Consider the following 25,578-nt stretch of genomic DNA (forward strand, 5'->3'; position numbering starts at 1 on the left):
GTACTTTATACTGTTCTAGAGGTACATGTAGTACTTTATACTGTTCTAGAGGTACATGTCGTACTTTATACTGTTCTAGAGGTACATGTAGTACTTTATACTGTTCTAACTTTATACTGTCTAGAGGTACATGTAGTACTTTATTATACTGTTCTAGAGGTACATGTCGTACTTTATACTGTACTAGAGGTACATGTCGTACTTTATACTGTTCTAGAGGTACATGTCGTACTTTATACTGTACTAGAGGTACATGTCGTACTTTATACTGTTCTAGAGGTACATGTCGTACTTTATACTGTACTAGAGGTACATGTCGTACTTTATACTGTTCTAGAGGTACATGTCGTACTTTATACTGTTCTAGAGGTACATGTCGTACTTTACAAAGTGATCACTCTTGAGAGCTCACAGCATTGAGGTCAAAGGTACATCTCTCCTTTAGACTGAAGCTCTTCACACAGACAGCAGGGGGCGCCACTGAGTCCTGGCCCTCTTCCCCAGCAGCAGAGAGATGAGGAACACGTGAGGTCAAAGGTCACTGGGAGGGTGACCGGTTCTTCAGAGCTATATAAATATATATATAAATATATATAGGCCTTAATAGATAATCAAGTAAAGAACTAGTCAATAACAATGTAAACGTGTAAACAAAGAAACAACAACACACATGTCCATGTTCAGATGTTTATTACCACGACACTTCAGGGGTTAATACAAAAATCAGAGGAAATAACTTCAGTTGAAGTGACATTGATAGTGAGTAAAGACGGTGTAGAAGTACTACAGAGGACAAGAGGAGGAGGGAGGAGGAGTTCCATCACAGCCAATGAGGGCCTACCTTTAGTGTGACGGCTCCTCCCCCTCCAGACAGGAAGCTCCTCTTCTTCTCTGGTTCACAGACAAACAGGAAGCTCAACCAACAAGAGGTCACATGATGCTGCATGGTACATAAGAGTCGTTGTGGTCTCAGTCCTGGTCCTCCAGCAGCAGCTGGGCCAGCGCCTGGAGGCGGCCCCTCTTCTCGTACAGGTACAGCTGCGTCTCCCACAGCATGGCCACCAGCACCGCGTCGCTCACCTCGTCCAGCATCACCTCCTGAGACAGCTGGGGACTCAGCCTGCAGGGAGCGAGGGGTCAGGACGCGGGACAGAGGACGCAGGACAGAGGATGGAGGACAGAGGACACAGGACACAGGACGCAGGACACAGGACAGAGGACACAGGATGGAGGACACAGGACAGAGGACACAGGAGGACACAGGACAGAGGACACAGGACGCAGGACACAGGACAGAGGACGCAGGACGCGGGACAGAGGACACAGGATGTAGGAGAGAGGATGTAGGACACAGGACAGAGGACACAGGACAGAGGATGGAGGACAGAGGACACAGGACACAGGACAGAGGATGGAGGACACAGGACACAGGACACAGGACAGAGGACACAGGACGCAGGACACAGGACAGAGGACGCAGGACGCGGGACAGAGGACACAGGATGTAGGAGAGAGGATGTAGGACACAGGACAGAGGACACAGGACAGAGGACACAGGATGTAGGACGCAGGACAGAGGACAGAGGACGGAGGACAGAGGACGGAGGATGGAGGACACAGGACGCAGGACAGAGGACACAGGACAGAGGATGGAGGACAGAGGACACAGGACAGGATGGAGGACAGAGGACACAGGATGTAGGAGAGAGGATGCAGGACAGAGGACACAGGACAGAGGATGGAGGACAGAGGACACAGGACAGAGGACACAGGATGTAGGACAGAGGACACAGGACAGAGGACGCAGGACGCAGGATGGAGGACAGGATGGAGGACAGAGGACACAGGATGTAGGAGAGAGGACAGAGGATGCAGGATGTAGGACACAGGACGCAGGATGTAGGACACAGGACAGAGGACGCAGGATGTAGGACACAGGACAGAGGACGCAGGATGTAGGACACAGGACACAGGATGTAGGACACACCAGTCTGGACAGCGGCAGAGCCACCGTGATGCCGCCAGCAGCGTCAGAGTTGTGCGTGCAGCAGCTCTGTCAGCAGCGTGTCAGCACTGACATCAGAGGCTCCGTGAACAGCGTGTCAGCAACGTGGCAGGCGTGTCAGCAGCGTGTCAGCAGCGTCGGCAGCGTGTCAGCAGCGTGCAGCAGCGTGTTAGCAGCGTGTTAGCAGCGTGTCAGCAGCGTCAGCAGCGTGTCAGCAGCGTGTCAGCAGCGTGTCAGCAGCGTGTCAGCAGCGTGTCAGCAGCGTGTCAGCAGCGTGTTAGCAGCGTGTCAGCAGCGTGTCAGCAGCGTGTCAGCAGCGTGTCAGCAGCGTGTCAGCAGCGTGTCAGCAGCGTGTCAGCAGCGTCAGCAGCGTGTCAGCAGCGTGTTAGCAGCGTGTTCAGCAGCGTGTCAGCAGCGTGTCAGCAGCGTGTTAGCAGCGTGTCAGCAGCGTGTCAGCAGCGTGTCAGCAGCGTGTCAGCAGCGTGTCAGCAGCGTGTCAGCAGCGTGTCAGCAGCGTGTCAGCAGCGTGTCAGCAGCGTGTCAGCAGCGTGTCAGCAGCGTGTTAGCAGCGTGTCAGCAGCGTGTCAGCAGCGTGTTAGCAGCGCAGCAGCGTGTCAGCAGCGTGTCAGCAGCGTGTCAGCAGCGTGTTAGCAGCGTGTCAGCAGCGTGTCAGCAGCGTGTCAGCAGCGTGTCAGCAGCGTGTTAGCAGCGTGTCAGCAGCGTGTTAGCAGCGTGTCAGCAGCGCAGCGTGTCAGCAGCGTGTTAGCAGCGTGTCAGCAGCGTGTTAGCAGCGTGTCAGCAGCGTGTCAGCAGCGTGTTAGCAGCGTGTTAGCAGCGTGTTAGCAGCGTGTCAGCAGCGTGTCAGCAGCGTGTCAGCAGCGTGTTAGCAGCGTGTCAGCAGCGTGTCAGCAGCGTGTCAGCAGCGTGTTAGCAGCGTGTCAGCAGCGTGTTAGCAGCGTGTCAGCAGCGTGTTAGCAGCGTGTCAGCAGCGTGTCAGCAGCGTGTTAGCAGCGTGTCAGCAGCGTGTCAGCAGCGTGTCAGCAGCGTGTCAGCAGCGTGTCAGCAGCGTGTCAGCAGCGTGTCAGCAGCGTGTCAGCAGCGTGTCAGCAGCGTGTCAGCAGCGTGTTAGCAGCGTGTCAGCAGCGTGTCAGCAGCGTGTCAGCAGCGTGTCAGCAGCGTGTCAGCAGCGTGTCAGCAGCGTGTCAGCAGCGTGTCAGCAGCGTGTCAGCAGCGTGTCAGCAGCGTGTTAGCAGCGTGTCAGCAGCGTGTCAGCAGCGTGTCAGCAGCGTGTCAGCAGCGTGTCAGCAGCGTGTCAGCAGCGTGTCAGCAGCGTGTCAGCAGCGTGTCAGCAGCGTGTTAGCAGCGTGTCAGCAGCGTGTCAGCAGCGTGTCAGCAGCGTGTCAGCAGCGTGTCAGCAGCGTGTCAGCAGCGTGTCAGCAGCGTGTTAGCAGCGTGTTAGCAGCGTGTCAGCAGCGTGTCAGCAGCGTGTCAGCAGCGTGTCAGCAGCGTGTCAGCAGCGTGTCAGCAGCGTGTCAGCAGCGTGTCAGCAGCGTGTCAGCAGCGTGTCAGCAGCGTGTCAGCAGCGTGTCAGCAGCGTGTCAGCAGCGTGTCAGCAGCGTGTTAGCAGCGTGTCAGCGTGTTAGCAGCGTGTCAGCAGCGTGTCAGCAGCGTGTTAGCAGCGTGTCAGCAGCGTGTCAGCAGCGTGTCAGCAGCGTGTCAGCAGCGTGTTAGCAGCGTGTCAGCAGCGTGTCAGCAGCGTGTCAGCAGCGTGTCAGCAGCGTGTCAGCAGCGCAGCAGCAGCGTGTCAGCAGCGTGTCAGCAGCGTGTTAGCAGCGTGTCAGCAGCGTGTCAGCAGCGTGTCAGCAGCGTGTTAGCAGCGTGTCAGCAGCGTGTTAGCAGCGTGTCAGCAGCGTGTCAGCAGCGTGTTAGCAGCGTGTCAGCAGCGTGTCAGCAGCGTGTCAGCAGCGTGTCAGCAGCGTGTTAGCAGCGTGTCAGCAGCGTGTCAGCAGCGTGTCAGCAGCGTGTCAGCAGCGTGTCAGCAGCGTGTCAGCAGCGTGTCAGCAGCGTGTTAGCAGCGTGTCAGCAGCGTGTCAGCAGCGTGTCAGCAGCGTGTTAGCAGCGTGTCAGCAGCGTGTTAGCAGCGTGTCAGCAGCGTGTCAGCAGCGTGTCAGCAGCGTGTCAGCAGCGTGTCAGCAGCGTGTCAGCAGCGTGTCAGCAGCGTGTTAGCAGCGTGTCAGCAGCGTGTCAGCAGCGTGTTAGCAGCGGGCCCCGGGGCCCCGTGACTCACACAGTCCACCAGCATCTTGCCCAGCTCCTTGGCCCCCACGAGGCTCTTGGCCAGCTCCAGCGGGTTGGAGGGCCGGAACACGTCCACGGAGCTCACCGCCACCTGGGGGGGGCGACCTGCAGGCACAGGGCGCTGAGGCTGGAGGCGGAGCTAAAGGACACGTGAGCTCAGTGGGAGGGTCCACAGCGTCTCACCTGTGCCGAGCGAGACCACGACGCCCAGCGCCTTGACCTGGTGACCCCGGCCCTGGGGGGGGGGGGGGGGGGTTAACCATCTAAATGCTGGTGGGTGTGTGTGTGTGTGTAGGTGTAGGTGTGTGTAGTTGTGTATGTAGGTGTGTATGTGTGTGTTTATGTAGGTGTGTGTGTGTAGGTGTGTGTGTGTAGGTGTGTGCAGGTGTAGGTGTGTGTGTGTGCAGGTGTGTGTGTGTGTAGGTGTGTGTGTGCAGGTGTGTTTGTGTGTGTGTAGGTGTGTGTGTGTGTGTGCAGGTGTGTGTGTGTGTGTGTGTGTGTGTGCAGGTGTGTGTGTGTGTGTGTGTAGGTGTGTGTAGGTGTGTAGGTGTGTGTGTATATGTGCAGTGCAGGTGTGCAGGTGGTGTGTGTGTGCAGGTGTAGTGTGTGTGCAGGTGTGTGTAGGTGTGTGTGTATATATGTGTGCAGGTGTGTATAGGTGGGTATGTTTGTAGGTGTGTGTGTGTAGGTGTGTGTGTGTGTGCAGGTGTGTGTGTGCAGGTGTGTGTATGTGCAGGTGTGTGTGTGCAGGTGTGTGTGTATAGGTGTAGGTGTGTGTATAGGTGTGTGTAGGTGTATAGTGTGTGTGTGTGTGCAGGTGTGTATGTGTGTGTGTATAGGTGTGTGTGTATAGTGTGTGTGTATATATATAAGGTGTGTGTGTGTGTGTGTGCAGGTGTGTGTGTAGGTGTGTGTGTGTGTGTGCAGGTGTGTGTGTGTGTATATGTGTGTGTGTGTGTATATGTGTGTGTAGGTGTGTGTGTAGGTGTGTGTGTGTGTGTGTGTAGGTGTGTGTGTGTAGGTGTGTGTGTGTGTGTAGGTGTGTGTGTGTAGGTGTGTGTGTGTGTGTGTGTGTGTGTGTGTGTGTGTGTGTGTGTGTGTAGGTGTGTGTGTAGGTGTGTGTGTGTGTAGGTGTGTGTGTGTGTGTGTAGGTTTGTGTGTGTGTGTGTGTGTGTAGGTGTGTGTGTGTGTGTGTGTGTGTGTGTGTATGTGTAGGTGTGTGTGTGTGTGTGTGTGTGTGTGTGTGTGTGTGTGTGTGTGTGTGTGTGTGTGTGTGTGTGTGGTACCTCTGCTGCCAGCGCCTTGTTGTACTGGTGGATCTCCGCCATGGCGTCCAGCGTGGGGTTGTTGGCCAGCAGCCCTCCGTCCAGGAAGCGTCCCATTGGTCGGAAGTATGTGGGGGCGGCGCCGCTGGAGCGGGCGGCTCGCCACACCAGCTGCTCTGAGGACAGATTACAGGATCAAAGACATCCACCAGGACCTGAGACCAGGACCAGAGACTAGAGACCAGAGACCAGAGACTAGAGACTAGAGACTAGAGACCAGAGACCAGAGACTAGAGACTAGAGACCAGAGACCAGAGACTAGAGACCAGAGACCAGAGACCAGAGACCAGAGACCAGAGACTGAGACCAGAGACTGAGACCAGAGACCAGAGACCAGAGACCAGAGACCAGAGACCAGAGACCAGAGACCAGAGACCAGAGACCAGAGACCAGAGACCAGAGACCAGGACCAGAGACTAGAGACCAGAGACCAGAGACCAGAGACTAGAGACTAGAGACCAGAGACCAGAGACTAGAGACCAGAGACCAGAGACCAGAGACCAGAGACCAGAGACCAGAGACTAGAGACCAGAGACCAGAGACCAGAGACTGAGACCAGAGACTGAGACCAGAGACCAGAGACCAGGACCAGAGACCAGAGACTAGAGACCAGAGACCAGAGACCAGAGACCAGAGACCAGAGACTAGAGACTAGAGACCAGAGACTAGAGACCAGAGACTAGAGACCAGAGACCAGAGACCAGAGACCAGAGACCAGAGACTAGAGACCAGAGACCAGAGACTGAGACCAGAGACCAGAGACTGAGACCAGAGACCAGAGACTGAGACCAGAGACCAGAGACTAGAGACCAGAGACTAGAGACCAGAGACCAGAGACCAGAGACCAGAGACCAGAGACCAGAGACCAGAGACCAGAGACCAGAGACCAGAGACCAGAGACTAGAGACCAGAGACCAGAGACCAGAGACTAGAGACCAGAGAGAGACTCGAGACCAGAGACTAGAGACCAGAGACCAGAGACCAGAGACCAGAGACCAGAGACCAGAGACCAGAGACTAGAGACCAGAGACCAGAGACCAGAGACTAGAGACCAGAGACCAGAGACCAGAGACCAGAGACCAGAGACCAGAGACCAGAGACTAGAGACCAGAGACTAGAGACCAGAGACCAGAGACCAGAGACCAGAGACCAGAGACCAGAGACCAGAGACCAGAGACCAGAGACTAGAGACCAGAGACCAGAGACCAGAGACCAGAGACCAGAGACCAGAGACCAGAGACTGAGACCAGAGACCAGAGACTAGAGATTAGAGACCAGAGACCAGAGAGAGACTAGAGACCAGGACCAGAGACCAGAGACTAGAGACCAGGACCAGAGACTAGAGACTAGAGACCAGAGACCAGAGACTAGAGACCAGGACCAGAGACTAGAGACCAGGACCAGAGACCAGAGACTAGAGACCAGAGACCAGAGACCAGAGACCAGAGACCAGAGACTAGAGACCAGAGACCAGAGACCAGAGACCAGAGACCAGAGACCAGAGACCAGAGACCAGAGACCAGAGACCAGAGACCAGAGACTAGAGACCAGAGACCAGAGACCAGAGACCAGAGACCAGAGACCAGAGACCAGAGACCTAGAGACCAGAGACCAGAGACCAGAGACCAGAGACTAGAGACCAGAGACCAGAGACCAGAGACTAGAGACCAGAGACCAGAGACCAGAGACCAGAGACCAGAGACTAGAGACCAGAGACCAGAGACCAGAGACTAGAGAGACCAGAGACTAGAGAGACCAGAGACTAGAGACTAGAGACCAGGACTAGAGACTAGCGACCAGAGACTAGCGACCAGAGACTAGAGACTAGAGACCAGAGAAGACGATCTGAGGGTTAGTTCTAGAAGTGAAGGACCAATTATTCTATTTCTAACAGAGGAGACTGATGGCTTCCAGCAGCAGGCTAGCTTAGCATCACTCCGCGTGTGCGACCCTTCACCCAGAGACACACCTTCCTGCGTCCCCTTCCTCCTCTTAGGGGGCGGCTCCTCTGTGCATCCCACCACCAACACATCCTCATCCTCCCATCCTAACCCTTCTTATATTTTGTGTTTTGGTTTTTTATTTTATTCTTGTGTGTTGCTGCTACTGACTCGACAAATTTCCCCTTGGGGATTAATAAAGTATATATCTATCTATCTATCCTGCAACAACACGCCGCCCCCCGGTGGCCATCGGGGGTAGTACCTTGTGGGATGGTGAGGGGCTTGAAGGTGGCGGTGGTGGAGTACGGAGGCTCTCGGTGGACGGAGAGGTCGTAGTTCCTGAAGATGTGCAGCTCGCCTGGATGTCTGTCTGCCAGGACGCTGGTGACCATCACCCTGGAGACACGAGGCCAGAGTCACCCTCTGGTTGTATAGAAGCCTATGCTTCATGTGTTAGAGCTGCATTCTGCCTCCTGACCACCAGGGGGCGACTCCTCTGGTTGTATAGAAGCCTCGGGGTCTCACCTCGGGTAACGGACATCCGTCATCTTAGTGTTCTCTCCGAACTCTTTCTTCAGGAAGTCCTCCAGCGGCGCCGACTCGTAAGGTCGCGACCCCTTGAACACCTGCTCCTTCATCCTGAAGTACAGGCACAGCAGGTACTCCATGGACTTACCTGAGGAGCAGAGACGTCACGGTCACACACACACACACACACACACACACACACACACACACACACACACACACACACACACACACACACACACACACACACACACACACACACACACACACACACACACACACACACACACACACACACACACCGTGGACGATGGCGAGGGCCAGGATGCCCCCGGTGCTGGTTCCAGCCACCCAGTCAAAGAGCTCTCTGGTGGGCCGGCCGGCCTCTCTCTCCAGGGCGATCAGCATCTGGATCAGAACCAGACCTTTGATGCCCCCCCCATCCAGACACAGCAGGCGGTCCCTCCTGCAGAGCACACAGGGGGAGAGAGAGAGAGAGAGAGAGAGAGAGAGGGGGAGAAACACTAAGCTGCATGTCCACAACGATAAGAATGGACAGAAAGAGAAAGTTTATTTTACACACACACACACACACACACACACACACACACACACACACACACGGGACCAGGTCACATGACACTCGTCTGATGACTCACTTCCTGTTCTCCATGGCGGCGCCGTCTACCTTCGTGGCCCCGCGGCTCACTGCGGCCCCCGCAGACAGGAAGTCATCGAACCCTGTCGGCCAATCACAACAGCTGTTGACATGGAGCCACAACGTGGCATCAAATGTGTTCAAGATGAGAAGAGGACAAATACCTCACCTGGGTTTACATTTAATATACACTGTATACACACGTATATATATATATATATATATATATACGAGTCACTCTTTGGATCATGAGAGGAGTAAAGCCTGTTCAGTATTTTGAGGAACGAAGAAGAAGGAGTTACCGATGCTGCTGCCTGCAGGCGGGGGGGTCTTGTTGGAGGGGGGGAGGCAGCGTTGGACCCCCACACTACACAGCATGTCCAGCAGGACCTTTCTATTGGGACCTGACACACACACCTTGACTTTAAAGCTGCCGTCCAATCACAGCGGAGGAGGGGCGGGACAAACGGCCTCCTGACAGAGACCTCTTCATATGTGTTCTATGCATGTTCTGATGTATTACGACAGGAAGCCCTCTCCTCTCCTCCTCCTCCTCCTCTCCTCCTCCTCCTCCTCTCCTCCTCCAGGTGAAGCCCTCTCCTCCTCCTCCAGGCCCTCTCCTCCCCCTCTCCTCCTCTCCTCCTCCTCTCCTCCTCTCCTCCTCCTCCTCCTCCAGGCCCTCCTCCTCCTCTCCTCCTCCAGGCCCTCTCCTCCTCCTCTCCTCCTCCTCCTCCTCTCCCCCCCTCCTCCTACCTTTGCTGGTGCGAGCGGCGATGAGTCCGGGCGTCTCTCCCAGGTCGTTGTGGATCTCGACGTCGGCCCCGAACACGATGAGAGCTTTGATGAGCTCCATGTGGTCCATCTGCAGAGACACAGGTCGCCATGGTTACGAGGAGCCGTGCGGAGCGCCGGGCGTCGACGGACTCCCTCGCGGCGACTACGTCACCTTCATGGCGAGGTGCAGCGCCGTGTTCCCATCCCGGCCCTTGAGGTTGGCGTTGGCCCCGTGGGTGAGCAGCACCATGGCGGCCTCAAAGCGCCCCCTCCTGGTCAGGATGTGCAGCGCGCTCTCCCCGGTCCGACTGAGGCGGTTCACCCCGCAGCCGCGCTGCAGCAGCAGGAGGCTCATCTGGCCAGAGGGAGGAGGGTTAGACGCCATGTTGCTCCCGAAGCAGCGGCGCGGCGGGGCTCACCTCGGCTGTCTTGGACCAGTGGAGCGGAGTTCCCCCATAAAGAGAGTCCTCGGCCCCGAGCTGACCCGGGTCTGCTTTGAGGAGCTCCTCCACACAGCTGGACAACACAAGAGGAACCGGATTTATTTATTTATAGATATATATAATACTGTAAAATAACTGAATAACATCCTCTAATATCTCTAGTGCCCCCTGTGGACTAAAGTGGTAGTGTAGACCAGGGCTTAACTGAGACCAGGACCAATAAACAGCCTCAGCAGTTCTCTTTCCAACAGACGATTCAGAGACAAATATCATTTATATTATTAAAATGTTTCATGGAAATAAACCATGTCCTTAATTCAGCCTCCTCCTCCTCCTCCTCCTCCTCCTCCTCACCCCTTCTCACTGTACTTCATGGCGCTGTGGATGGCGTAGCCGGTGCCGCCGATGACGTCACACTTGGCCCCGCCCCCCAGCAGCGCTCTGACGGACTGCACGCGCCCCAGGCGGCACGCCACGTGGAGCGGCGTCTCCCCGTTGTCGTTCAGCTCGTTCACGCCCGAGCACAACCGCGAGCACATGACCTGGGAGAGAGGAGGCGGAGTCTGTTTAGAGCCAGACCACAGGGCGGGGTGAGCTTGGGGGCGGGGCTACGAGGGGCTGACCTGGATGACGGCGGGCGTGTCCTGCTTGGCGGCGCAGTGCATGGGCGTCTCCCCGTGGCGGTCCCTGATGTCGGTCCGGGCCTGGCTCTCCTCCAGCAGCTGCCTCACGCACGCCGAGTCGCCGCGCTCGCACGCCAAGTGGAGCGGCGTCTGGCCGGAGCCGGAGCGGGCGTTGATCTGACTGGAGAGACGGCGAAACAATGACATCGGGAAACACTGGCGCAGCTTTTATGTTATTAATTATAGAAGTATATCATTATATATATAGATTCAAATACATATTTATAAAAACATTTCTATATAAATATTGATATATATATTTTCATATATACAAATTATATAAGTATAAATATATGAAAATATATAACTAAAATAATATATTTATAGATTAGATTTTTATATATAAATTCATATTTTTATTAGGGCTGTGAAACGATTAACATTTTTAATCGGGTTAATCACAGGTTTTTGTGGATTAATCATGATTAATCACATATTACTGATATTCTTGGTATATTTTGTGAGAACATAGAGATTTATGACAAAAGACGGATATATACATTTATACATTCTTCTATTCAATGGTGCTGCAACTCAGCAGTTATTTAGCAGTTTTCTTCCATATGGAACATTAATACATCTTCATCCTAAACAGAATGTTTAACCCTCCTGTTACCTTTCGGGTCAATTTGACCCCATTCAATGTTTAATGTCGGTGTTCTTTGGGGTCAATTTGACCCCAGGCTGTTTTTCACTGTGTCAAACTTATAAGAAATATCAACTTTTTTATATATTTAATGGGCTATTTAGGTAGTCAACAAACAAACATAAAGTACCTCACACTTAAACTTGGGAAGCAATATTAATTCTAATAATTTTCTGGAGGTTTTAATTGCTGGGGTCAAATTGACCTCGAGGGTAAAATATGTTCGTAAATGTAAAGGTAACAGGAGGGTTAAACAGAGCATGTTTCTCTTGTTTGTCAACCATTAACTCCACCATGATACAATCTAAAGGTGGACAGATTGACAAGTGACTTTTGTTTTGCTCGGTCCCGATGCGCGCGCACGGAGCTCTGTGGCGCCAGACGGAGATCGATAAGTGTTAACGCAACGCGAAGAGACAGAGATGACATGCTGCTGTGGAGATACGATCAACAACAGACGTTTAGTTTAATAAAAGAACAAACACGTGCTCTAGAGAACATGTCAGGGGGCGGGCCAATCTCTTTAATGTCATTGATCTACCGACACTACGCCGCGATCGACTGGCAGGTCGCGATCGACGTGTTGAGACCCTGATCTACAGGAAGTAGAAGTCGTAACAAGGTTTCCGGAGGTGAACCTGCGGAAGGATCATTACCGATGAACAGACCGTCTGCATGAGAGCGGACAGAGTTCAGATTGAAGTGGTGCATTGGAAGCTCATTTTGCAAGTGACTTTTTTTTCGTCCCGACGACCAACAACAGACGGATTGGAAGCTCATTCTGCGCATGCGTTAAATGCGTTAAAAAAAAAAAACTAGTTAAACCTGTAATTGAATGAACTGAGTTAACGCGTTATTTTTCACAGCACTTATATATATATAAATTGTTGAATCGATATCTACCTCTGGACATAGTTATGTTTGAGACACTCTCTCAGGCCCGTCTCCACGGCGATGTGGGCGGAGCTCCAGTCCTGGTGGTTGCGGATGCAGTCTACGATTGGCTGCGTGGTCTCGGCCTTCAATGGAAGCGTCTCGTAGAAGGGGCGGAGCTTGAGGGCGTATTGGGGGAACAAGTTCATGGCGTCCTCCTCCGACGCCACCTGAAACAGCCTGAGTCACATGACACACACAGACCCGTCAATCACCTTGTAGCCCCGCCCCTAACGCGGGAACACATGAACCCTTTAAGACTTGAAGCACATTATCCTCGTGACTCCTCGTGGATCACGACAGCGGAGACACATGTCATCACGGGTCTGCTTTAGGGGCGGGGCTACAAGGTGATGGACAATAACAAGATGGCGGTGCCAAGGTGCTGAGCACCTCAGGGCGAGGGTGGGCGTGTCGGGGCTCATGAGCAGGCAGTCCCACGACTGGGTGTTCCGGTACAGAACCAAGCGCCCCTCCTCCTTCAGCGGGGCCCGGCCCGCCCCGCCGTAGTCGGCCAGCGGCGCCTCCCTGACGCGGTGCGGGTTGGAGAACAGCGCGGACACGGAGGACACGCTGTCCAGCAGCCGGCCCAGGAACTGCATCGCCACCTGGAGGCAGGCACAGGAACTACACGCAGGCACCTGTTAGTCATCAGGGGCACTTTGACTCTGGTACCGCCTTCAGACTGACAGGGGGCGTGGTCACATGCAGGGGGCGTGGTCACAGTGTCTTAAAGAAGGAACCAGAGCTCTAGCAGCTGTATCTACACACACACCTGTATCTACACACACACACACACCTGTACACACACACACCTGTATCTACACACACACACACCTGTATCTACACACACACACACACACCTGTATCTACACACACACACACCTGTATCTACACACACACACACACCTGTATCTACACACACACACACACACACACACACCTGTATCTACACACACACACACACCTGTATCTACACACACACACACCTGTATCTACACACACACACACACCTGTATCTACACACACACACACACCTGTATCTACACACACACCTGTATCTACACACACACACACACCTGTATCTACACACACATACCTGTATCTACACACACACACACCTGTATCTACACACACACACAAACCTGTATCTACACACACACACACCTGTATCTACACACACACACCTGTATCTACACACACACACACACCTGTATCTACACAAACCTGTATCTACACACACACACACCTGTATCTACACACACACACACACCTGTATCTACACAAACCTGTATCTACACACACACACACCTGTATCTACACACACACACACCTGTATCTACACACACACACACCTGTATCTACACACACACACACACACCTGTATCTACACACACACACACCTGTATCTACACACACACACACCTGTATCTACACAAACCTGTATCTACACACACACACCTGTATCTACACAAACACACACACCTGTATCTACACACACACACACACACCTGTATCTACACACACACACACAAACCTGTATCTACACACACACACAAACCTGTATCTACACACACACACACACCTGTATCTACACACACACACCTGTATCTACACACACACACACACACACCTGTATCTACACACACACACACACCTGTATCCACACACACACACACACACACACACACCTGTATCTACACACACACACACAAACCTGTATCTACACACACACACACACCTGTATCTACACACACACACACACACGTATCTACACACACACACACACACACACCTGTATCTACACACACACACCTGTATCTACACACACACACACACACACACACCTGTATCTACACAAACCTGTTTCTACACACACACACACCTGTATCTACACACACACACACACAACTGTATCTACACACACACACACACACACACACCTGTATCTACACACACACACACACACCTGTATCTACACACACACGTATCTACACACACACCTGTATCTACACACACACACACCTGTATCTACACACACACACACCTGTATCTACACACACACACACACACCTGTATCTACACACACACACACACCTGTATCTACACACACACACACACACCTGTATCTACACACACACACACACACCTGTATCTACACACACACACACACCTGTATCTACACACACACACACACCTGTATCTACACACACACACACACCTGTATCTACACACACACACACCTGTATCTACACACACACACACACACCTGTATCTACACACACACACACACACACACCTGTATCTACACACACACACACACACCTGTATCTACACAAACCTGTATCTACACACACACACACCTGTATCTACACAAACCTGTATCTACACACACACACACCTGTATCTACACAAACCTGTATCTACACACACACACACCTGTATCTACACACACACACACCTGTATCTACACAAACCTGTATCTACACACACACACACCTGTATCTACACACACACACACACCTGTATCTACACACACACCTGTATCTACACACACCTGTATCTACACACACCTGTATCTACACACACACACACACACACCTGTATCTACACACACACACACACCTGTATCTACACACACACACACACACACCTGTATCTACACACACACACACACACCTGTATCTACACTAGGGATGGGTATAGTTTGGGTTTTTCCCGATACCGGTGCTAAACCGGTACTTTTAAAACGATACCGGTGCTAAACCGGTACTTTTAAAACGATACCGGTGCCTAAACGGTGCCTGAACCGATACTTTTTTTAAACGCACAATGAGGACATTAAAAACCTCTTTGGCCATATTCCCTGTAGAAGCCGTTATCATGGAGCACGACAACAACGGATATCAGACTGTTAACAGACACAATGTTCTCCATTATATGTGATATGTATTGTCATGTGCAGACCTTATAGGGTTAATCCTGTCACTGTGTTGATGGGCAGAGAGAACAACCAATCAGAGGTACTGAAGATGACACGTGACACATAAAGCTTTGCTTCTGACAGCCAGTTACACTGAAACAAAGTGACGCCCCACGGTCTTTATTCCTCCGTCATTATATTCCCGGTAACACCGAGTATACAGCCGGGACCGCTGGACATCAACACATCTGCTAGCAGACTGTCACGCTCGTAGCTAGCGCTAGCTCGTAGCTCGCGCTAGCTACGAGCTAGCTTAAACATGGTTATAATGGATAATTTATTATTTCTTGGGCTACTTTTATGAATGCAAGACTTGCAATCAACGATACGGTACTAATCTGAGTTCCGGCTGCTCGTCATCATCGGTCTCCCCGTGTTCAGGGGGACCGGTGACGGTCTCCCCGTCGTCCAGCCTGACGCTGGTGTGCTCCACACGGGCTCACAGTCACACACGGCCACGCCTCCTCTCAGAGTTACATATGAGAGGCTCGTGACCTGCTGACGGGGCGGAGTCACCTGAGAAGTTCACAACAATAGTTTTTTTCAATTTCAATCGGCTCAGGCACCGGAAAGAAGCACCGGAATGTGCGTTGCGTTTCGGTCCGGGTAATACCGGTTGTATTGGAACCGGTACCACATTGGCACCGGGTTTCGGTACCCAACCCTAATCTACACACACACACACACACACACACACCTGTATCTACACACACACACACCTGTATCTACACACACACCTGTATCTACACACACCTGTATCTACACACACACACACACACACCTGTATCTACACACACACCTGTATCTACACACACACACACACCTGTATCTACACACACACACACACCTGTATCTACACACACACACACCTGTATCTACACACACACCTGTATCTACACACACCTGTATCTACACACACACACACACACCTGTATCTACACACACATACCTGTATCTACACACACACCTGTATCTACACACACACACACCTGTATCTACACACACACACACACCTGTATCTACACACACACACACACCTGTATCTACACACACACACACACCTGTATCTACACACACACACCTGTATCTACACACACACACACACACCTGTATCTACACACACACCTGTATCTACACACACACACCTGTATCTACACACACACACACCTGTATCTACACACACACACACACCTGTATCTACACACACACCTGTATCTACACACACACACACACACCTGTATCTACACACACCTGTATCTCACACACACACACACACACACACACACACCTGTATCTACACACACCGGGTAGTTGAATAAAACTCGTGCTGTATTTCTTTGTTTAATGAGGTCCTGACAACAACGCTTCTTCCCTGTATGTGTAAATAACCCCAGATGTGTGTTGTTGTTGTTGTTTACTCTCTACAGCATCTGTACTTCCGGGGTGAGATCAGTGGGCCGTTGTTACCGTGGTGACTGTGATAACGGGGTCGCCCCGTGACAACAGCAGGGGGGGGAAGCGGCTCGGTTCACGCCGCTCACGAGCCCGCTGACACCGGATGACACCGGATGACACCGGATCCCCCCCCTCTCCGGTACCGAACACCGCTAATGAAATACCCGGTTCAGCCGTTCTCACCGTTCACACGCAGGTAGCGGCAGGACGCGGCAGGAAGCGGCAGGACGCGGCAGGTAGCGGTTCCTTTGACGTCTCCTCTCTGCTCCGCGTCGCTTCGTGACTTCTGACCGCGACGTCAAGGATCACGCGACGCCGAGCGGATGATCCTGACTGACGCGAGGTGGGCCAATCAGAGCTCGAGGAGAGGGCGGGTGCAAGGTAGAAGAGGCGGGGCGTAACGATCAGAGGAGTTTGGGGATGGATGGGGGATTAGATAGATAGATAGATAGATATATACTTTATTAATCCCCAAGGGGAAATTTGTCGAGTCAGTAGCAGCAACACACAAGAATAAAAAAACAAAACACAAAATATAAGAAGGGTTAGGGTGATCTGGCAAGAGGTGAACTGTTGTAGAGCCTCATAGCCGTCGGCAGGAATGTTCTCCTGTATCTGTCCTTGTGGCAGCGGAGCGTGAGGAGACGTCTGGAGAAAGTACTCCTCTGTCCCTGTAGGAGGTGGTGGAGAGGGTGGTCCGGGTTGTCCAATATGGACACCAGTTTCTTCAACGTCCTCCTCTCCACCACCTGTTCCACACATAAACCCCCTTAAATATAGGTGATAAACCTAAATAATAATAATAAAAACAAATATAATGTTATTAAAATAGTTATAACACATATATTATTATTAAAATATGTAAATTAATTATAACAAATAATATAATATACACAAATATATTTATATATATATACATATATATATATATATAAATGTGTGCTTTCGCGGTTCTTTCGCATCCTCGTGAGAGTCCTCCTCGTTGCCAGGGCGACCGAAGGGGGCGGACCCGGCCACGTGACAGGCAGCGGGCCGTAGTAGTGACGTCACTCCGGCCATGAGAGAGAAGATGGAGCTCTCCTCGACGGGAGATCGCGTGTTCGCGGCGGAAGCCATCCTGAAGCGCCGCGTCCGCCAGGTGAGCTCGCGCCGGCTCTCCGCGCGTGTTTCTTTGCCCCCCAGCCCCCCCCCTTCGGCTCGGCTTCGTGGGCTCGGGGCCTCGGGGCCTGGTGGTCGGAGCTAACCAGGAGCTAACTAGCTACACGGTAGCTAGCTCAAACATGGCTCCTATATCATAATTATAGATACTATCTATATTCTTGATATATAACATCGTACAAGCAGCCACACTCGTCTGCAGCCTGCAGGAGCTCCAGCGTCACAGCTGGAGGTCCTCTCGCTCCGCTGGGAGACGTGACCCGGATCCAGACCCTGGTGGGGGTCCGCAGCGGAGACCGGCCTCCTCCTGGGAGAACCAACAGAAACCGGATGTAGAGAGATGCGTAGAATATGACGTCATTATAGGATGTAAACACGTCCTCTGAGTCATGTGACCAGCTGCATCACAACAATAAGCACAAGAGACGGTCAACAACAACAACCAGGTGTTGAAGGCTCTTGTGGGGGTCGGTCCATGAGGGTCCTGGTCCTGGTCTTGGTCCTGGTTCAGGACCCGAAGTCCACAACAAGTTTGTTTATCCGTAATAAGTTCAGAACCAGAACCAACACTAAGAGATGTGAAGACATGTTGGAGCGGCAGGACGAGAGGACTCTGATAGTAGAGACCCCTAGAGACCTGTAGAGACCCCCAGAGACCCCCAGAGACTCAGAGACCCGTAGAGACCCCCAGAGAGACCCCTAGAGACCCAGAGACCCGTAGAGACCCCTAGAGACTCAGAGACCCGTAGAGACCCCTAGAGACCTGTAGAGACCCTTAGAGACCCATAGAGACCTGTAGAGACCCGTAGAGACCCCCAGAGACCCCAAGAGACCCAGAGAGACCCCTAGAGACCCCCAGAGACCCGTAGAGACCCCTAGAGACTCAGAGACCCCTAGAGACCTGTAGAGACCCTTAGAGACCCATAGAGACCCCTAGAGACCCGTAGAGACTCAGAGACCCCCAGAGACCCCTAGAGACCCCAAGAGACCCGTAGAGACCCTAGAGACCCTAGAGACCCCCAGAGACCCCTAGAGACTCCTAGAGACCCGTAGAGACTCCTAGAGACCCGTAGAGACCCCTAGAGACCCTAGAGACCCGTAGAGACCCCTAGAGACTCAGAGACCCGTAGAGACCCCCAGAGACCCCTAGAGACTCAGAGACCCGTAGAGACCCCTAGAGACTCAGAGACCCCCAGAGACCCCTAGAGACCCCAAGAGACCCGTAGAGACCCCTAGAGACTCAGAGACCCGTAGAGACCCCCAGAGACCCCTAGAGACCCCAAGAGACCCGTAGAGACCCCTAGAGACCCCCAGAGACCCCTAGAGACCCCAAGAGACCCGTAGAGACCCCTAGAGACTCAGAGACCCCTAGAGACTCAGAGACCCGTAGAGACCCCTAGAGACCCGTAGAGACCCATAGAGACCCGTAGAGACCCCTAGAGACCAGAGACCCTAGAGACCCGTAGAGACCCCTAGAGACCCGTAGAGACCCCTAGAGACCCCTAGAGACCCCAAGAGACCCGTAGAGACCCCTAGAGACTCAGAGACCCGTAGAGACCCCTAGAGACCCGTAGAGACCCCTAGAGACCCCCAGAGACCCCTAGAGACCCCCAGAGACCCGTAGAGACCCGTAGAGACCCCTATAGACCCCTAGAGACTCCTAGAGACTCGTAGAGACCCGTAGAGACCCCTAGACTCTGTTCACTGTGTCGTGTTTGATGAATCTTGTCGGTTGATGTTCTTTCAGGGGCGACTGGAGTACCTGGTGAAGTGGAGAGGGTGGGCCATGAAGTGAGTCCTCCTCCTCCTCCTCCTCCTCCTCCTCCTCCTCCTCCTCCTCCTCCTCCTCCTCCTCCTCCTCACTTGAACCTGTTGAAGGGTTTCAATGTTTTAAATTAAAATAATCTGTTGTGGTAAAGAGAGGAAGAGTTGTTGTTGTTGTTGCTTGATGTTGCTCCTCTTGGTGATCCAGACACAGCACCTGGGAACCAGAGGAGAACATCCTGGACGACAGGCTGATCCTGGGCTTTGAGAGGACGTGAGTCTCTCTCTCTCTCTGTGTCTCTCTGTGTCTCTCTCTCTCTCTCTGCCTCTCTCTCTCTCTCTGTGTCTCTCTCTCTGTGTCTCTCTCTCTCTCTCTGTCTCTCTCTCTCTGATCTTTGTTGTCTGATGCTCTCTCTCTCTGCCTCTCTCTGTCTCTCTCTTTCTCTGTCTCTCTGCCTCTCTCTCTGTGTCTCTCTCTCTGTCTCTGTCTCTCTCTCTCTGTCTCTCTCTCTCTCTGTCTCTCTCTCTCTCTCTCTCTCTCTGTCTCTCTCTCTCTCTCTCTCTCTCTGTCTCTCTCTCTCTGTCTCTCTCTCTCTGATCTTTGTTGTCTGATGCTCTCTCTCTCCTCACAGGGAGCGTGAGAGGGAGATCAGCGGTCCCAAGAAGCGAGGCCCTAAACCCAAGAGCGTGTCAGTGAAGGTAAAGTGTGCTGAGAGGTCATGAGGTCATGAGGTCATCGCCTCTGACCCTTCTCCTTCTCCCTCAGACTCGGACCCCGAAGGCGGCCTCCGCCCGCCAGATGGCGTCCTCCTCATCCACGCCCGGCAGAGCGCCTCCTCCCTCCTCCGCCGCCTCGTCTTCCTCCTCCTCTTCCGTGGCGCCGTCTCCCAAACTGAACTCCGCCACCCACAAGCTGAAGAAGGACATCCACCGCTGCCACCGCATGTCCCGGCGCCCGCTGCTGCGCTGCGACCCGGCGGCGCCGGCCTTCCCCTCGCGCCTCAACGTGTTGCCGTTCTCCGAGACCGTCCGCATCCTGAACCGCCGGGTGAAGCCCCGGGAGGTCAAGAGGGGGCGCATCATCCTGAACCTGAAGGTCGTCGACAAGCTGGGCCGCGGCGGCCGGGCCGCGGCAGGGGGGGGGGCGGGGCGCCACAACCTCCCGTCACGCAACCGCATCATCGGGAAGAAGGGGGAGGCGCCCTGCAGGCCCTTCCAGGCGCCGCTGAAGATGCTGGGCTTCCCCATGTACGGGAAGCCCTTCGGCCTGCAGTGTGGGGGGCCCCCCCACCCGGGGCCCAGCACCGGGGACAGCCAGCCCACTTCCTCCCAGCACCGCCCGCCTCCTTCCAGCTCCGCCCCCTCTGATCCTAAGGCCTCGGCGGCTCAGTCCTGTGGCCCCCCCGCAGAGACCCAGGAGGACCAGAGCGCCGCGCCGGCCCCCCAGGCCCCGCCTCCCGCCCCCTGCTTGTCTCCGCCCTCCTTGGAGGACGGCAGGACGACCCAGGAGGCGTGCAGGAAAAGTCCCCGCCAGCGCCGGGCTAAACGCCAGCTGCCCGCTGCCTCGGTGGGCTCCGCCCCCCCCCGGGACCATAGCTCCGCCCCCGTGGAACCCCAGAGGGCCCCCGCTGAGGGAGACCCCAACTGGCACCCGGAAATGGCGCCGAGCTGCAAGGACGTGGTGGTCACCGACGTCACCACCAACCTCGTCACCGTCACCATCAAAGAGTTCCCCTCCCCCGCCTCAGGCCCCGCCTCTCCCTCCGCCCCCTCCCCCGATGACCCCCCTCCCCCCAAGCCATAGGAGACCCGACACGTTGAGTATCCGCCATCAGTAGAACAACAAGTGTTGACATGTGAACAGCTGACAGTCCAGAGGCTTCAGTAGGCTCCTCCCCCTTAGTGAGGCCATGTTGCATCATCACAGGACCCCCCCCCCTCCCCGTGTTGTTGTTCTCCCTTTGATCCTCTTGGCGTGCAGCGTACGTTTGTTTGTTTACGTTTGTTTGTTTATGTCTGCTCAGCAACGCGTCAGACTCCTCTTCCTCTGGAGCTCCAGCTGGTGGGGGGTTCAAGTACTTTACACCTAATGGGATCTTTGGATCAGCAGCTCTGGCTCCACCTCCTGGTCCTGGTTCCACGTCCTGGTCCGACCCGGATCGTGTTAACCCTTGTGCCGCACTTCAAATGTAAACACATTGACGGTTCAACCGGTAAACAGGAAGTGACCATATGTGGACTGAGGAGGAGGACCTGTCCATCACCTTGTAGCCCCGCCCTTCTATACAGCCAGAGGAGCCCCCTGGTGGTCAGGAGAGAGAATGCAGCTTTACTACATGAAGCACAGCCAGGGGTCACATGACAGGTCCTCCTGTGAAGAGACTCCGCCCTGTCAGGGGTCACATGACAGGTCCTCCCGTGAAGAGGCTCCGCCCTAAGTCCCGCCCCTTGCTCCTCCTTTCTGACCGATCTGCTGCTGGTCGTCTCTCCAGCAGCAAGTCATGAAACATGTCACTCTGTCTCTGTGAACTCGACTGGGCTCCCCGTCTCGCCTCAGAGCTCCTCGTCTCCCAGCTCCTCGTCTCCCAGCTCCTCGTCTCCCAGCTCCTCGTCTCCCAGCTCCTCGTCTCCCAGCTCCTCGTCTCCCAGCTCCTCGTCTCCCAGCTCCTCTCCTCCCAGCTCCTCGTCTCCCAGCTCCTCTCCTCCCAGCTCCTCCCAGCTCCTCGTCTCCCAGCTCCTCGTCTCCCAGCTCTCCTCCCAGCCTCGCCTCCCAGCTCCTCCTCCCAGCTCCTGCCTCCCAGCTCCTCCCAGCTCCTCTCCCAGCTCCTCGCCTCCCAGCTCCTCGCCTCCCAGCTTCTCGTCTCCCAGCTCCTCGTCTCCCAGCTCCTCGTCTCCCAGCTCCTCGTCTCCCAGCTTCTCTCCTCCCAGCTCCTCGTCTCCCAGCTCCTCGTCTCCCAGCTCCTCGTCTCCCAGCTCCTCGTCTCCCAGCTCCTCGTCTCCTCCTCTCCTCCCAGCTCCTCGTGGTGCTGGTCCCATGCTCTCGTGTCCCTGATTGAAGGACAGAAGGTGTATTATTAGAATCCCTCTAGGCGTTGCTGTTCTTCTCTTCTCCTTTTCTTCTTCACCTTTACTACTTGCTGTTCGATGTTGTTGGGTCAGTTTGTTGCTCAGCAGGAATAAAGGAAGGAGAGCCGTCTCCTCTGTACTTTAAGACTTTGTATTATTTTAAATATGCATAATATTGATCGTGTGGTTCACCATGAAGGCCTCAGACGATGCGTTCAGGGTCGCGTTGCTTTCTGTGTTTCTTGTTACCAGGCTTGTCATTAAAAAGCTTTAAAAGATGTTTTTGTTTCGTCTGAGTCGACTCAGGAGGGGGAGGAGCATCAGTATCTTCTCCCTTTGGAACTCAACTCATTACAATCAAGCCTTTACATTTAAAATGCTTCACAATCATTTGTAAAATTCATAAATATTTATGTCAAATCCATGTAAATACTTTTATTTGGTAAAATTCATCAAAATACTTTTATTTTGATGAATTTTACCAAATAAAAGTACTTTGTAAGATAAATAACACACACACACACAGGTGTCGTCTCCAACGGTCTCGTCGTGGTGCCGGTCCATGTTACCTGGAGGGGGCGGAGCTTAATAACATGACACACACTCATCAACAACAACAACATGCACTGTCACAAAGAGAAGAGGAGTTCACAGGAGGATGAAGGACTCCAGGCTGAAGAACTTTAGGATCGTCTTTATTGCTCACGAGCCTCAGACGACAGCAGGTTAGAATGGGGATGATGTCATTGTCTGTAACTCCGCCCCCTGGAGGCCGAGCGGCGTCTGAGTCAGCGCTCACTCCTCGGCCGCTACTAGAGGGGTCCTGGAGGCCCAGAGAGGTCTGTACTAGAGGGGTCCTGGAGGCCCAGAGGGGTCTGTACTAGAGGGGTCCTGGAGGCCCAGAGGGGTCTGTACTAGAGGGGTCCTGGAGGCCCAGAGGGGTCTGTACTAGAGGGGTCCTGGAGACCCAGAGGGGTCTGTACTAGAGGGGTCCTGGAGGCCCAGAGAGGTCTGTACTAGAGGGGTCCTGGAGGCCCAGAGAGGTCTGTACTAGAGGGGTCCTGGAGGCCCAGAGGGGTCTGTACTAGAGGGGTCCTGGAGGCCCAGAGGGGTCTGTACTAGAGGGGTCCTGGAGGCCCAGAGGGGTCTGTACTAGAGGGGTCCTGGAGGCCCAGAGGGGTCTGTACTAGAGGGGTCCTGGAGGCCCAGAGAGGTCTGTACTAGAGGGGTCCTGGAGGCCCAGAGGGGTCTGTATTAGAGGGGTCCTGGAGGCCCAGAGGGGTCTGTACTAGAGGGGTCCTGGAGGCCCAGAGGGGTCTGTACTAGAGGGGTCCTGGAGGCCCAGAGGGGTCTGTATTAGAGGGGTCCTGGAGGCCCAGAGGGGTCTGTACTAGAGGGGTCCTGGAGGCCCAGAGGGGTCTGTACTAGAGGGGTCCTGGAGGCCCAGAGAGGTCTGTACTAGAGGGGTCCTGGAGGCCCAGAGGGTCTGTACTAGAGGGGTCCTGGAGGCCCAGAGGGTCTGTACTAGAGGGGTCCTGGAGGCCCAGAGGGTCTGTACTAGAGGGGTCCTGGAGGCCCAGAGGGTCTGTACTAGAGGGGTCCTGGAGGCCCAGAGGGTCTGTATTAGAGGGTCCTGGAGGCCCAGAGGGTCTGTATTAGAGGGTCCTGGAGGCCCAGAGGGGTCTGTACTAGAGGGTCCTGAGGCCCAGAGGGTCTGTACTAGAGGGGTCCTGGAGGCCCAGAGGGTCTGTACTAGAGGGGTCCTGGAGGCCCAGAGGGGTCTGTATTAGAGGGGTCCTGGAGGCCCAGAGGGGTCTGTACTAGAGGGGTCCTGGAGGCCCAGAGGGGTCTGTACTAGAGGGGTCCTGGAGGCCCAGAGAGGTCTGTACTAGAGGGGTCCTGGAGGCCCAGAGGGGTCTGTACTAGAGGGGTCCTGGAGACCCAGAGGGGTCTGTACTAGAGGGGTCCTGGAGGCCCAGAGGGGTCTGTACTAGAGGGGTCCTGGAGGCCCAGAGGGGTCTACTAGAGGGGTCCTGGAGGCCCAGAGAGGTCTGTACTAGAGGGGTCCTGGAGACCCAGAGGGGTCTGGGAGGCCCGGAGGAGGGACTCCAGGTCCCGATCACAGCTTTTCATCTCCGTCATCTCAGCGGACACATGGGCTCCGAAGCCCAGAACACAGAGGTCCAGCAGGTCCTGGAGGTCCTGGAGGCCCAGAGGGTCCTTAAGGTCCTGGAGGCCCATCGGGTCCTGGTCCAACATCTGCAGCAGCTCTGACGGATCTGAGGAGCCAGAACATTTAGAAGTCCATGCTTCATGTGTTAAAGCTTTAGGGGCGGGGCTTAAGACGAACCAGACGGCGAGCTCAAGTTACCAGGATGTGTGGCGACGTGAGGTCCGCCCCCCCAGAGAGACCCTCTGCTGAAGAGGGTCTTGGCCACGCTGTCCACCAGCTCCAGGTCTGCAGAGTCCACAACATGGCCGCCGTGCACCAGGCGGCCTGTGAAGGTAAGCGGGTTAAAGGTCACCGCAGCAGCGGGAGGAGGCGTGGCCGTCCGGGAGCCTCACCTGCGATGTGCTGCAGAGCCTCAGAGCTGCAGGTGTAGACCTGAGCCTCCACCAGAGCCAGCAGGTCCTCAGGGGTCCTTCAGGATCCAACACATCAGGGTCAGAGGTCATATCCAGCTCCATATTCACCATGAATGCAGAATCTATTTCTGGGCTCCTGTCACATGTCTTGATTTTCAAAATAAGAGTCGTGGTCCTGTGTGGACCCATCGGGACTAGAAGGAGAACTAGAAGACACTTTGATTTGACTTCAGCTGGAAAACAACGGAGTCTATGAATAAAACACGATGTGTTCAAGGGCCGTCGGACAATATAGAAGCTGCGATAGGCGGTGCAGCGGTGGCCTCACCA

At 54.2% G+C, this 25,578-nt stretch overlaps 3 protein-coding genes across 3 annotated transcripts in view; 1 reads left to right on the plus strand and 2 right to left on the minus strand.

The window, feature by feature from the left end:
• Positions 1 to 673: 673 nt before the first annotated feature.
• On the minus strand, positions 674 to 16,940 carry pla2g6 (phospholipase A2, group VI (cytosolic, calcium-independent)). Its single transcript, XM_056408646.1, has 17 exons — positions 16,858 to 16,940; positions 12,630 to 12,863; positions 12,207 to 12,416; positions 10,598 to 10,778; positions 10,329 to 10,516; positions 9,951 to 10,047; positions 9,704 to 9,886; positions 9,511 to 9,619; positions 9,060 to 9,161; positions 8,759 to 8,840; positions 8,402 to 8,565; positions 8,097 to 8,247; positions 7,834 to 7,967; positions 5,590 to 5,744; positions 4,487 to 4,538; positions 4,293 to 4,408; positions 674 to 1,131 (listed from the first exon to the last, which is right to left on the minus strand). Exons 2-17 carry the CDS (start codon positions 12,836 to 12,838, stop codon positions 970 to 972), a joined length of 2,295 nt encoding a protein of 764 aa, XP_056264621.1. The 5' UTR covers positions 12,839 to 12,863; positions 16,858 to 16,940; the 3' UTR covers positions 674 to 969.
• Positions 16,930 to 22,329, plus strand: cbx6a (chromobox homolog 6a). The gene is made up of 6 exons (XM_056410347.1): positions 16,930 to 17,017; positions 17,664 to 17,812; positions 19,580 to 19,623; positions 19,805 to 19,870; positions 20,229 to 20,295; positions 20,363 to 22,329. Exons 2-6 carry the CDS (start codon positions 17,732 to 17,734, stop codon positions 21,398 to 21,400), a joined length of 1,296 nt encoding a protein of 431 aa, XP_056266322.1. The 5' UTR covers positions 16,930 to 17,017; positions 17,664 to 17,731; the 3' UTR covers positions 21,401 to 22,329.
• Positions 22,330 to 24,488: 2,159 nt separating this feature from the next.
• LOC130189717 (dynein heavy chain domain-containing protein 1-like) overlaps positions 24,489 to 25,578 on the minus strand; it is a 34,546-nt gene continuing 33,456 nt past the window's right edge. Inside the window, exons 30-33 of the mRNA XM_056408647.1 lie at positions 25,577 to 25,578; positions 25,228 to 25,304; positions 25,034 to 25,159; positions 24,489 to 24,941 (exon numbers count right to left, since the gene is read on the minus strand). The exon at positions 25,577 to 25,578 is cut by the window's right edge and continues 194 nt beyond it. Of these exons, the coding sequence (XP_056264622.1) occupies positions 24,685 to 24,941; positions 25,034 to 25,159; positions 25,228 to 25,304; positions 25,577 to 25,578 (462 nt within the window). The 3' untranslated portion in view covers positions 24,489 to 24,684. The remainder of the gene's footprint in view (positions 24,942 to 25,033; positions 25,160 to 25,227; positions 25,305 to 25,576) is intronic.

Source organism: Pseudoliparis swirei, chromosome 24, assembly GCF_029220125.1.
Source record: "Pseudoliparis swirei isolate HS2019 ecotype Mariana Trench chromosome 24, NWPU_hadal_v1, whole genome shotgun sequence".
Taxonomy (NCBI): domain Eukaryota; kingdom Metazoa; phylum Chordata; class Actinopteri; order Perciformes; family Liparidae; genus Pseudoliparis; species Pseudoliparis swirei.